Source organism: Emydura macquarii, unplaced genomic scaffold (assembly GCF_026122565.2).
Source record: "Emydura macquarii macquarii isolate MOO-44397 ecotype Brisbane River unplaced genomic scaffold, CSIRO-AGI_Emac_v2 contig_431, whole genome shotgun sequence".
NCBI lineage: Eukaryota > Metazoa > Chordata > Testudines > Chelidae > Emydura > Emydura macquarii.
In genome coordinates this window covers 10700855-10715044 of record NW_027130568.1, presented here as the reverse complement: position 1 = coordinate 10715044, position 14190 = coordinate 10700855, and the positions used below count along the sequence as shown (strand labels likewise).

The 14190-nt window shown below is 36.6% G+C and overlaps 1 protein-coding gene across 3 annotated transcripts in view; it reads right to left on the bottom strand.

The window, feature by feature from the left end:
• Window positions 1-14190, bottom strand: part of ATP9B (ATPase phospholipid transporting 9B (putative)) — a 308847-nt gene that overhangs the window by 182653 nt on the left and 112004 nt on the right. For all 3 annotated transcript variants that reach the window (XM_067537529.1, XM_067537530.1, XM_067537531.1), the window contains one exon: window positions 3638-3732. In XM_067537529.1, coding sequence (XP_067393630.1) covers window positions 3638-3732 — 95 coding nt within the window. The remainder of the gene's footprint in view (window positions 1-3637; window positions 3733-14190) is intronic.

Here is a 14190-nt window from a genome sequence, read left to right as displayed (position 1 = left end):
TCTGTCACATCTCCTCACCTTTAACATGCCCTCTTAGCCCCCAACAGCCCCAATTTCCACCACCTCAACTTCCCACATCCCATCACCAAGCCCCACTCACCTTACCATGTCCCCACTCAATTCCCATCATTTATCTCCCCATTTACCCCTCATTTCAGGGCAACTGAACCTTTATTTCCTACTTGTGATAGATCAAGGGCATCCACCGCAGGTTTCCCGCCTCCTCAGCCATCATTTTTCCTGGGTGGAGATCCGCGTCTCTCTCCCCTCCTGACCAGAGTTTTTCCAGGTAGCACACTTCCCCGCCTACACTGTGAGTTCCCCAGCAAGCCAGATTGCCTAAGCAGGCCTCCTTTGCTTTCTCCTCAGGGCTATAAAGAGCATAGTTGCTTAGTTAGCAGTTCCACATAGCCCTTTCTAAGCAAGCACATTTATTCTTAAAATGAGAGCATTATGAGAAAGCATTATTAAAACAATGAAAGAACCTACATGCATGACAATAAGGTTACCAGAAATCACCCCCAATTCCAACACAGGTTCTGGCAGATCAGGGCTTCAAATCCCATGAAGGAGTTCTTCTGTGATTAAAAGTTCATAACAGCTATTAGTTCAGAACAAGCCCACCCATGAATCTGAGAGTCCCTCCTTTCTGCAGCTTGAGGCTTTGATCTTCAGATTCCGGGAAAAGGTGATCAACAGACAATGGGTTTCTGCTCAGGATCTAGCTTCAAAAGGTGGAGTCTGGAGGTGGGAATTGGCATCCACTTCCTTCCAGGTATTTTCTAGGAAACCCACTTTACTCTGGAATCAACAAAGATTTCTTCTTCTCTGGCTCATTGCATACACTCCACAAAACTACATAAACTTTGCATTTTAATACAGTAGACCTTAAAGCTACTTAAACTTAAATTCAATAAGGTTTTCCAACGATATTGTATCTGTCATATATGTTACAGCCCTTAACAAGATCATTCACTCCTGAGACTCTAACCAAAGCCTTGTTCAGCCTCCTGTAGCCCAACTCAACTCCCTTCAGTATCCTATGGTGTTAAAACCTCATGCAGCATCAGAGGAACAGAGACAGCTGTGCCACAGAGGACTCAGTCTCTATGCACCAAAGTTTTGTCATTTCAAGGCCTTCGCATGGGGCTGTTGCCTCAATTTCTCTAGTGCGTCATCACTATGAGAAGTCCCTGACACTCAGGTGCCTCAGCACAGAGGCTCTCCCTTCCTAATTTCTCCTCTACATCAAATATCTTGTGTTTCAAAAAGATGTATGAAATCCCTTCATGAACAATAGTGGAATAACCTTCTCACAGAAGAAGTTGCAAAAGGGTTGCTTATAATGGACAAAATTTAGGCTAGTGATAGGATCGGGAATCCATTGGCTCCCAAATTCAATGCAAATAGTGATTCTGCCCTTATATAGCAGAAATAAGCCATTAAGGACATAGGAATTACTACATTAGATCAGACCCAAGGAGCTTCTACTGCAGTATCCCGTCTCAGAGATAGACCATCACCAAATACTTCAGAGGAAGGTGTAAGAAACTTGCAGTAATATGAACTGACAGAGATTTGAACAACTCAGGCACTGATTGGTGTCAGTGAAGGGCATTTTCGCCTCTTAAGTGGCTCAGGCACAAGAAATAGGGCAAAGACTTTGAGATTAACGATATATAGCAGGGAAGGTAAAGGGTTTGCATCACCCAGTTCAAGCCATTTCCTTCACTCATTACACAAAACTCCCATTGAGCCTCATCTTGCAAGGACTACAGTACCTGCTCACAGACTGTAGTGGATAGCTATATTAAGTTAAATAAAAGTGCAGCCAACTTCTATTACTTCAACAAAATTAGTTTGTATCTTTCTTCCACCTACATTTACAGTATACTATGCACAAAATAATTTGCTAGGAAATTGACTTTTAAAATATGTTAAAAGAACATTATTTAGGCTGCAGAGTCAAGCAATCAAGTTAGGAAATGCCTGAATTAAGGCAAAAAGGAAAAACAGTATTTGATCATGTAACTAAGGATTATATCATAAGGCCACATGCCATACACAAGGAACCCAAATTAAAGTTGCATAGCAATCTTAACTTAGGCATTTCTTAACTTTTGAATGCTTGACTTTGTAACCATAGCTTTATTTCAATAAAGCGTTTTTTTTAAAATGTAAGAGCCAAGTTTTTTAAAACTTAAAAATTGAAAAAACAAAAATTTCATCATGTGAAACCACACTGACCTCCAACAAAGTCATCAGCAGGGTTGGGATCTTTAAATCTACAACACAGACCTCTACTGCTTGAGCTGAGTAATTGGTGTCAGAAGAAGGCTGTTATCTATGCAGACCTTCTACTAGAGGGGAATGAGGAGACATTCTGCCAGTGAGTTTCACAGCTATTTGCTAGATAGCAGAGGAACATGGAGACACATGATACCTCTGGGTTCAAGTCCAAGGTCTGTGGGGGAGAGTGCACTTGAGTTATAGATCTTTTTGCCCCAGTCTCTCACTGTTCTCTTCTGCTCCTGTCCCTGACACCAGCTCCTATCCCACAGCCCACATCTCTTTTCCCAAACTTTACTCCCACACCCACCCCACTTCCTCTACTTGAATGTAAATTCAAATCCAGTGGTTTCTTCCTCTTCCCCCTCCTTGCCAGAGTGCTAGCAAGGGGAGCATTGAGAGCCCAGGAAAGAATCTCACAGCTATTAGCTCCAGTGCTACAGCAGTCACTAGCAGTTAAGAGGAGCCATTGCAGAGAATGTCCTGCTGAACTCCTGCAGCCCCAAGACGAAGCATGCTCATTTGGTCTGTGGGTATGGCATATGAACAGTCCATTTGGCACATAGGAGTTGCAAGGCAATGGACAAGCCCATTGTTGATGAAGTCTTCAGAAAATTCAGTTGCCAAATTCCAAAGAGTATCTACTGAGCATGTGCTCAGATAAACACTTTCCAGAGACTTATTGGGAGAGTTTTCAGAAGGATAGTAAAAAGACTCTCCATGATGCCAGAGCGACAACCCTCACGCCCTGTAAAATTTCAAAGTATGGATGCATGAAAGCTTCTCAACAAAACAGCTCTTAGAACATTTTTAACATAAGGAAAACAATATATTTTCCCTAACCTCTTTTATGGAAACAGCAGAGCCAATATAGCTGGCATGGAACATTTAAATTCAAACATTTTACATTTGGCAAAATTATAAGCAACTGAAGAATCAGTTCTTGTAAAGGAAAATGTTGGGCAACTTTAACTATTGGCATCATTACCTGTACTACCTATAAATACGCACACATACAAATAAAATAGGCAGTAAGTCACTGAAAATCTCTATCCTTGTGTAATCCTGCATGCCTCACCCACAAAGACCGTAAGCCTCTGTGCCAGGAAGCACTCACCTTACAAGAGTGGACTGCTACGTCCCAATTCCCCAAGTCTACATAACCCAATATTTCCCATAGAATTAAAAACAAAAGCATTGCTTATTATTTATAGAAAAGACCAACATCACATTTATGGATTAATTTCTTTTTAATCAGAAACATATTTATACACAGTAACTGTAACAAAGCTTTCTACTATATAGCAGGTATAAAAGAAATGGTGAAATAAATAGCTGTAATGCTTACCCCCAAAGCTGACAACCTCTGTGTGCAGCTGACAGCAACTTTTAGTTTCCAGTCTGTTTCACCATCTAGCTGGTCAGTTCGAATAAAACACGAGCCTTAAAATTACAAAAAGAAACCAAACATCACACTTTAGCCAGCTTTTTTTTCAGGCTCTATCAAAATTTTAGTTTGTTACCTCAAACTGAAATTTTTTTTTCCTGTTTCTGTACATTTTTACATAACTGTTCCTACATATTGAAGGCCTGATCCAAAGAACCAATGGTTTTGATGCAAGACCTAAGTGTTTGTTGAAAGCTTTCTGTAAGGGATAACTACAGATGTCACACATTATTTCAGTACAATCTTTATAGTAAAAATTTAAAAATCAATATAAACTTGCATATAAATAACAAACATATCCTACTTTATAAGTATTTATATAATTTATATCAGTAAATAAAATATATACAGGGTGAAATGCATCTCAGGCGTAACTCCACTGACTTCCTAATATTATGACAGATATGAGCATTTTTGGAAGAAACTATTCACACATCCATTTGGGTAATTGAGATATTAAAACTATATAAAACTATAAAATTCAGAGACGGTTAAGATTATTGTCCCATTTAAATTTGTCGTGGGATCTTATAGATTCCCTTCTCATATTCACTTCTTTATTGACCCAGATTGAATCAAGATGCCGTCTTTGTTAAGCATGCACAAGCTCCAGTACACACATATAAACTACATTTAAAATAAAATCAACTCCAAAATGGCTTTACATTTGTGAATATCGTGGATCCAAGGTAAGCTTTCAGCATATGTGACTAACCTATAATTAAGATGTAGTGGAAGCTCAAGAGACAAAGATTGATATGAAAATAAAAGTAAAGCGGAAGAGAATTAGTGATATCACATACGATCCATGTGCTTTACAAAGAGTAGACTAGTATAAAGTGTTAGAAAAATCAACATTGGGGGAAAACAACAACAACTAGATTGATGGATATGGCCAACACTGGGGAATATTCAAATTACTAAGCTAACAGAATCCAAAAAAGTTACAGCTGAATATTGTGGACGATCCAATATATATTAATATAAATACTTTGCAGAATATAAATCCAGAATGTGGCTAGGAATTACACTTGCAAAAATGCTGAAAGTTTTAAATTTTTAGATATTAGGAACCATGATAATTTTTTATTTTTATTTTTTAGCAGAAGAGAAAGTTTTCTTTACAAAGATATACACCTTACTATGTTTCTTTCTATTTTCAGTGTCCAAAGCAATCCAAGAGAGGAATTTGCACATAAATATTTCCTAGACAAAGTGAGTGGCCATATGTTATTGGTAGTCCTAACAGATATAAAATATCAATATTTTGTAAAAAGAGTAATATCCAACTGGTAAATTCTATCCAAATACAAATAAAAATTCACAATAATTATAAAGATCAGCATTCAAACCAGAATTGTAATAAAAATGCCTTTAAAATCACATGAATATGAAACACTCTCTATTAGTCACTCACCACAGAAGTTAAGTAAAATCATAATCACTGAAGTAAATATGACTCATAATATCTTAAGAGTCATGCCGCTGGAGTAACAATGGATCCATTCTCTTATTCAAGTTTTATGAACAACTGATATTTGCAGAGATTTTTCAAAATCATGATGTGACAAGTCACCAGTAATGTACTGTAATGTAACGTACAGTATAGTAATGTCACCAGTTAGCTCTGACAGATTGGAAGCAAGCATTCCTATATTACTTTAACACAATTACACTCATTAGCATTATATTATAGACTATATTTAAATTTGTATTGTCATCCTGTCATACACAACATGCAATGATGTTAATGGAGCCAAGAAACAGCAAAATGAGTTTCCCAAGTGATTTATGCTAAACTGTTATTTTTACATTAGATACACACACATGCACACACACACACAGCATATACACAGTTCTGTGTATTAACCTGCATACAATATTAATATATAAATTTCATAATGTTTCTAGCTCTAAGCCTGCAATCAATTATGTTAAAACCTTGCTAACAAAGTAATTTCACCACTAAAAAAAGTGTTACCAATTAGACTGAAAGAAATATACTCATTGGCAAAGGAGTTTCCCTTGACTAGTTTGAGTCCTTTTACTCAGAGAATAAAGCAATGAGCTAAATGCAGTGCATCTAATAGTCAGTGTACCAGAAACAGTGCCTCTGAGGGAAGACAAAATTTAAAAAGGTTTTATATTACAGGAAACAGACTGACAAAATGCCAGTAAGTACATTTTGTTTGGGTGCCCAAGTCTGGATGAATTTGGTGTCACAATCAAAGTACATGGACTCTGATGTAAGTAAAGTCTAGCAGAATCCAATGTTTTATTCAATGCCTGTAAATTTAGCTGCTTAATGAGCTAACTGTCTGAAAGAACATATTTGAAAGAGATGGCATCTGAAATTATATCTGACCTGACGGTGGCATTTTCACACAATACTCTTTCCAAGCAGCTTACTTGTGTCTTTGCTCGATAATATTTGGTACACATGAGGTAAATCAGTCTTTAAAACCTCAGTGAAACAGCTTCCAAAGTGCTTCATGTACTTCACTATGATATAAAAATCTTTCATAGTTCAATACTTCAAATCATAAAACTATAAAAATAAATGCCCTGAATCTCTGGACAAAACACCTAATTTATTTACTTCTCATGAAATAAGAAAATATGGCCAAGTACTTTCTGAAGTGTCCATTGATATATAAGGAAATATAATTAAGGTGAGATACCTAACAGTACCGAAGAACTCCACAATCCCAATGTACATTCCAATCTATGGCATAGATCAACAGTCTACTTTCTATCATACTTTCTCCTATACAAGACATTTCATGGCTCTTTTTACCCTTCCTGTCAATGGCTGCTCTCATCCATCAATTTCATTTAGAATTATACGATAGATCAATGCAGTTCAAGACCAATGTGGCTCTTGTGAATGGTTGACTGCACATATATTCATTTAATAGAGCTCACACTATGACAAGTATTGGTCAGCTGCATTTCCTCTCCACTTCAGCAGTTAATTTCATCAATAACTTATCTCAGAGTCCGTTTCTTTTTTTATCCAGAAAGGGAGACTGCTTTGTGCCAAGTCAGCTCTCAGTAGTGATCACTACAGCAAAACTGAAACAATAAAACAGTCCCCCCCCCCCATTTTGAAATAGTTCTTTATCAGTATTGATAAAATAACTAACTGTATTCTGAGATACTGATTTTAAACTTTGTATAATTAAGGTATATGCATGAGATTACTTCTAATCATTTAACTGTCTAATGAAAAACAGGGAGACATTTTATGTGTTACAGTGTACCTGTAAAGACCATACGTACTGTAAAGCCCAAATTGTAATATATACAGTTTTCTGATACACTAATAGATAACTTTAAAAGAATAAATATCATGGAAAAATATCTATTGTACTGCATTCAATTGAAAAATGTCAAGTTCGTTCACAGTATTAAAAGAAAACAGTACATTAGATTAGTACTTTTGTTCTAAACTTTCTGTAAAGGAACATGTTTTAATCTGCATTAATCAATCTTCAAAGCCACACATATTTAGCCTCACTGTGTTTCACCAGAAACAGCACAAACAAAAATCTAAGGGATACATAGTAGTAGAAATCACAGTATATATTCACAGTTGGATGTGCTAACCTGTTATTTTTCAAGTAAGCAGGGAGTGAGGAAGGGGAGATTTTTTTTAAGTCTTTAAAATACAGTTTAAAAATTACATTTAGTAGAAGTCTAGAGGGTATTTAAGTACAAATCCAACATATGGAATCACCAGTGCCAACATGGCCGAGTAGAGAGAAACAAAATTCCATATTGAATGTGGGAAACTTGGAAAGGGATCAAAAACACCTCCCATAAAGCTAAATCATGCATATTAATTTAAAGGAGAATGAAGAGGGCACAGCGGATACAGTAGAGGAAATGTAGATATTCATTTGTAGATACACACACAATTCTCACCCTCTAAAAGAAGATTTAGTAATAGTTTTAAGAAGTTGGATACAGTGAATTTGGCCCATAAACTTTCACCTATAACATCCATGTTTGTAGTGAAGATGGTGAATTTTTTTAAAAATATACTGCATTAGAGTCTGAGGGTCAAACTATACAAATAATTGTATTGGTTCATATAATATAGTTTTAAAACCAATTTAGTTAAATCGGTGCAAACCCGTGTGGGCACAATTAAATGAATTTACAACTGACTCAATTTAGCTTAATCAATTGAAATCAGATGTAAATCAATTTACGTGCGTACACATGGGGGGTTGGTTTCATTATAACTATCAATTTTAAACATCGTTTTAGTTAAAGCTGTGCAAACTATGCGTAGACAAGTTCTAAACGTGCAAAACAAGTTATATTTGTATTGAGTTCTTTTAGAAAGGTTATCGTAACAATAATTTCAATTTGTGTTCCTGCCAATAGGGCAGGAAGAGATTTGCAATTACTTTTTCTTTTTTTTAAATGCAAAGTACTCAGATAGCACAATGATGGGCAGCATTATAAGAACCCAACTAGCTACATATTCTTAAGATTAAATTTGGCAGTATATGTTTAGATCATGTTTCCTTTGCTCTTGTTGGTTTGTAATTTTAAAATGTGCACAGCAAAAAGGCATGAGTGTTGTCAAAAAGAAAATATTACTTATTTCAGTCTGGATGAAAAATTATTGAAAATTATAATTCGGGGGGAGGATGCAGTTGGACATTGTTTGTGTTACCCAATGTATTACATTCTTTACACTCCAAGTCCACCTAAAACATACTGTTACTGTGATATTCTTCATACAGGCTATGAAAAAGAGCTATTAGTTGTGATGTGACATTCTCTAAATATATTCTAGCTTACAGGGTTTAATTGTATAATTTTGAAGAGAAAAATCGTTATAGTTGAGTTACATTATTTATTCCTATTTTATCTTTTCATTTGCCAATATTGTTGACGTTTCCGTTTTCTGGTAAACAGTAAGATGGACTTGTTTCATCTTAAAACAATTACATTACAAATTACTTGGTAAGCAAGCTGCTTAACAGTGAAAATTTAGCTAGAAGGAGAAACAAAAAAGAAAACCTATATAGACTGATGACAATCTGTATTTTGCCACAGTATAGTTGTTTAAAATATATAATTACATTGGGCCACCAGATACATGTGGGGAAAAAGAGGGGATTAAATACAGAAAATAAACTGATCTGAATTAAATCAATATAAATTTCTTAACATTTGCAAATTTGAAGAAAAACATTTTTAACTTAGACGTGAATTAACACTGACCTCCATAACACTAATTTAAGATTGTAATTTTATCATTATTGCGCAAGAAGATACTTATGGTTTTAAAAAAAAAAAAAAATCTTTTCCCTTTATCAGGTACTGTTTATAGAATAAGCATTGGCAAAGATTCTCTGAAAATGTTTTGGATTGCTGCAGAGAAAATCTAATTCTCCTTCTCTTCTTTTCCTGCTACTCCCAGAAACCCCTACATTCTCCTGCCTCCCCTGAACCTCTAATCCTATTATTCCCTCAGAGACCTCTTCCACCCAGAAGTTCCTTTGGCTATAGAGGTCTCAAAATAATTCCCTTTACAGTTCAGTGCTATAAAAGTATCAGATACATAACCCTCCATCTCTCTCCAGGTTCTAAAAGTAGAGCTTCCCACATCTCTCTGGTCCAGGGAAAAAGATTGCTCAATAACCCAGGACTTGGTAACAGTCTACATCTTTTGAAATGCATATGTCACTTCATGGAAAGTCCCAGCATCTGCAAATGCTATGTGAGGAGTAAGGGCAGGTGCTTTTGGGGGAGGATAGTGGGTTTTTTTTTTTTATTTGTTTTAATTAGACCAACGTAGGGGAAATATAGGCTTAATTTTTCCTACAGCAAAATGTACTCCCATCCTCCGCTCACAAAATATAAAACAAATTAACAGTATGTTAAACCTTAGAACATTTGCTAATCCCCAGGACTAACTGGTTTCCAGAGTTAAGTGGGAGTCTCTTAGGGGCGAAGAGATATTTTACCACAGGGGAAGGAGAAAAGATGAATGCTTGGGTGAAGCCAACCCAACCCACCTTCATCCTACACTCAAACCGTGACCCTCCTTCCCCTAATGCCCATTCCTGATCTATCTACCAGGCCTGGACCCACAGAAGGTGGTTCCCATCAGGAGCTGATGCAGGTGAGACAGAGGGTGGTAAGGTCCAGGGGAAAACCAGGGAAGAAAAGAGTGAATGGGACCGTATTTACTTGGCTCCAGCAGAACATCCAAAAGAGAATCCTAAAGACCTTGCCTATAATGGGTGTAAACAAATAGTTGTGAATTAACTGGCTAATGGGGAGAAGGCAACAAGTTGTGCCGAAAGATGAATCATTGGACTGTAGGGAGGTTATCAGTGTAGTTTCTCAAGGATCTGTCTTGGGACCAATCTTACTCAATATTTTTATTAATGGCCTTGGCACAAAAAGTAAGAATGTGCTAATGAAATCTACAGATAAAGTTGGAAAGCATCGTCAATACAGAGGAAGATATGAATATTATACAGGAAGATCTGGATGACTGAACAGTGGAATGACAAATATGACAATTCAATAATACAAAGTACAAGGTCATGCACTAAGAATTTCTGTTACAAGCTAGTGGCTCATCAGTTGGAAGAGAGAGATGGAGAGAGAGACCGGGGGGTGTTGCTCGATCACAGGATGACTATGAGTCACCAATATGATGTGGCAGTGAAAAAGACAACCGTGATCCTAGGATGTAACAGGCAAGGAATTTCCAATAGAGATAGAGAACTGTTAATGTTACTGCACAAGGCCCTGGTAAGACCTCATTTGGAATACTGTGTACAATTCTGGTCAATCATGTTCAAGGAAAGTTAATTCAAACTGAACAAGTGTAAAGAAGAGCTACTAAGATGATCCGGGGAAGAGAGGGGGCCTATCTTATGAGAGAAGGGAAGAGCTTGGCTATATATAAATCAGGGGAATAAATAGACAGGAGAGTAAAGAGCTATTTAAGTTAAACGACAATGTTGGTACAAGAACAAACTGGTATTAACTGGCCATGAAAAAATTCAGTCTGTAAATTAGAAAGTTTCTAACCATCAGAGGGGTCAGTTTCTGGAACAACCTCCCAATAGGAGTTGTGGAGGCAAACAATTATTTTTGTGAGAGAGATGGACAAATTTATGAGTTCAATTGCATGACGGAGTTGCTTGTGATGGTAGAGGACAGGAGTCTAAACATGGGGATTGTTTTTGGTTAATGTTTTTTGTTTCTACAAACCCATGCTTTAGGATTTCAGATGGCCACTGGTGGGTGGTCAGGGAGGGACTTTTCCCCCTGCAAAGTATTCTGGGTGGGGGTATTTCTTTTTGGTTTTTGAAGTCACCTTTTTCTGAAGCATCAGGAATGGCCACAACTGGAAACAGGAAATAGGACAGGAAGGGCCAGAGCATTCTCTCTCTTGGGTGCTTGGCTGGCTGGTTCTTATTCATGTGCTCAGGATCTAACTGATCCCCAGATATGGGGTTGGGAAGGAATTTCCCCCAGGTCAGATTAGTGGTGAGCATGGAGTTTTTTGCCTTCCTCTGCAGTGTGGGGGTACAGGTCACTCGCCAAGATTATCTGTGTCTCTCTCACTAGCTCACTACTTTGGTTTAATTTCAGGTGTTGGATTTAGTATGCAGGTGTTGGGTAATGTTGGTTGCTTATGATATATAGGTCAGATTAGATTTAATGGTCCTGTCTGCTGTTAAACTCTGACTCTAATGGTGTTACATTAGTGTAAAAATTGTATAACATTAGAATCAGGCCTTGAGTCTCCATTTATTTTCATTCTTCCCCTTTATTCTAGCAGTCTCTTACATGCCCAGAATGTGTACGTGCTAATGCCATTTTTAAAATATTGATCAGTTTATGAAGTGCAATACAAACAGATATAGCGTAATGATTGCCATACTTAGATTAAGTAATAAACCACACAACATACAAACCAAATTCCACCTAGTGGAATTTACACTCCTTCTCTACCTTGGGTCACCATCAAGTATGAAACTCAGGACCTTTAGATCTTCAACACAAACCTATACCACTTGAGCTAAAATAAAAATTGTAGCAACTGTAGGCTGTTCCCCTCTTCATGAGTAGTCGCTAGAGAGGATGCAACATATTTTGCACATTTGTTGGACAGCAGAGGATGGAGGCGGGGGGGGGGGGAGGGAGGCATTAGGCATATTTATTCTGAAAGATATTGTAGCTAAATGGATTAAACTTGGGTCTATTGTATTGGAGACCTGAAGCCAGTTTCTAGTCTCTCGTAACCTCTTCATGCAACTTCATTGGTATGCAGGGACTGCAAAATGAACAGGATAGTCCCAGGGGGAATTCCCACAGTTAAGTGGCATTGTAGGACTGGCCTACAATGACCCTTCGCTGCCACCTGTTGCAATTCCTGGTGGAGGGGTGTGGCAGTGGTAGAAGGGACTTGTCTAGGGGCAAGAAGAGGATTGACTACAGCACAAAGTACTCCGGTAATTCTGGGCTGTGGAGAAGACTATTGGTGGCCCTAACAGGCTGCCATAAATTAGAGCAGTTTCTGGGGTTTTGAATGATATACTCTAGCAATTATTTTGGGGAAGTTTATGGCCAAGTAATACAGGTGGTCAGACTAGATGATCACAGTGCATCCCTTGAGCCTCAGAATCCAAGAAGCTACAAATTTAAATCCCTCCAATAGACAAAGCCTTAAACTGTGAGCCCACACAATATCCACAGCAAATTCAAATACATATATATATAAAAAGCAAAAAGTACAGGATATAGTAAGTTTATACACAAAACAGAGACAGTTTTGAAAACTAACAGCAAGTACCCAAACAGTTCTGATAGAGAATAAATTGAAATAATATAATGAATGCATACATCATTTGCATTTTTGTAATGGTTAATATATAACTGATTGTTCAGAGTATTACTTGCCTTATTTCTCCTGGAGAATAGAGTTATAATGGTTCTGCTTCATCAGTGTTTACAGAATATGAACAAGTTGTAAATAAGATTTGCTATCAAACATGATTTTAAAAAAATACAAATACAAATCTGAAACACTTGTAAAAAATGATCATGGTTTTATACTATAACAAAATTATTGAAGACTAATTCTTCTGTGTTGATGCTACAGTACAGTGAAACAAAATGTAATGTAATTGTAGATAGTAGTATACAGAAATATCATATTTTAAAATGACATTAATCATTAAGATTCCAAAAAATATTGCTTTAGTATCCATGTACTCAGAGCTGAATTCTGCTCTCAGTTACACCTGTGTACCAGAGTAACACAGCAGAATTTGGTGAAGTCTTTTAAAATCCATTATTTAAACTACCTTCAAAATGGCCTTAATATAATTGATTAAAATGTAATTCACTATGTAATAGGAGACAATATTGCACCACTACACATGGCCTATGTCCCTCTGAGAACAGAGGAGTCAGAATAAACAAAAATATTACCGCCACTGTTCTCTCAAGAATTGTATCCAATAAATTTTTTACAAATGAGAACATTAGCTACAACTAAATGCCAGCTAAGCCTCGGCAAAACTGAATTATTAAATCTGTCTGCCTGTATCCTATTACAGTCTACTTATGAATACTTGATTTTATTTTGTATAATTGACAAGAGTTGTCAGGAAAGGATGGTTTTAATGGCAATCAAATTAAGATCAACCGGTATAAGTGTCACACTGAAGAGTCTGTGTCAAGTGTTGATGAATTAATTGATGGGTCATTGTGAAATAGGTCACTTGAAACTGTCATAAACTGTTATAAATTGACTTGTAATACCACCAGCCTGGCTGTTATGAGTCAGAATCCCAACAATATTGAAAAAGAGACACATTGCTAGACTATATATACACCCAACAAAAGAAAAATAGACATTGACTTTGCATATCTAATACCAGAACATTTACCCATCAACAATTTTAAAATAATTTATATGACTTAAATGACTATGGACATGAAAATTTTAAATAGACAAGATGAATAGCAGCACTGAGATGACGTTTGAATACAGTTTCATTTGCACTATGAGAGGTAAAGTTCATTTTTGATAGCTACTAGGAAGAAAAGAACTGTAATATATCCCAAACATTTAAGTTATAATGTCATCACTTGGGACACAGCTGAAAAACATATTGGCATGTATAAGAGATTGATGAAAATTAGTTCTAAAGCATTAATTTCTCTTAATACCACTGAAAGAACTGTGCACGCTCAAGAGATATTTGATCTGAATTAAGAAACTGATGAAGCAATTGATTAATTGGAATTTAAGCCATCAGTCACTGGATCCATCAACAGATTCATTTACATTCTAAACAATCAGCTGATGGTCCAATAGGATACCACGTATTAATACACAGTCAATATGATACCACTGAACTCACCACAATTCCTTATTGACAAGTACACAGATGCTT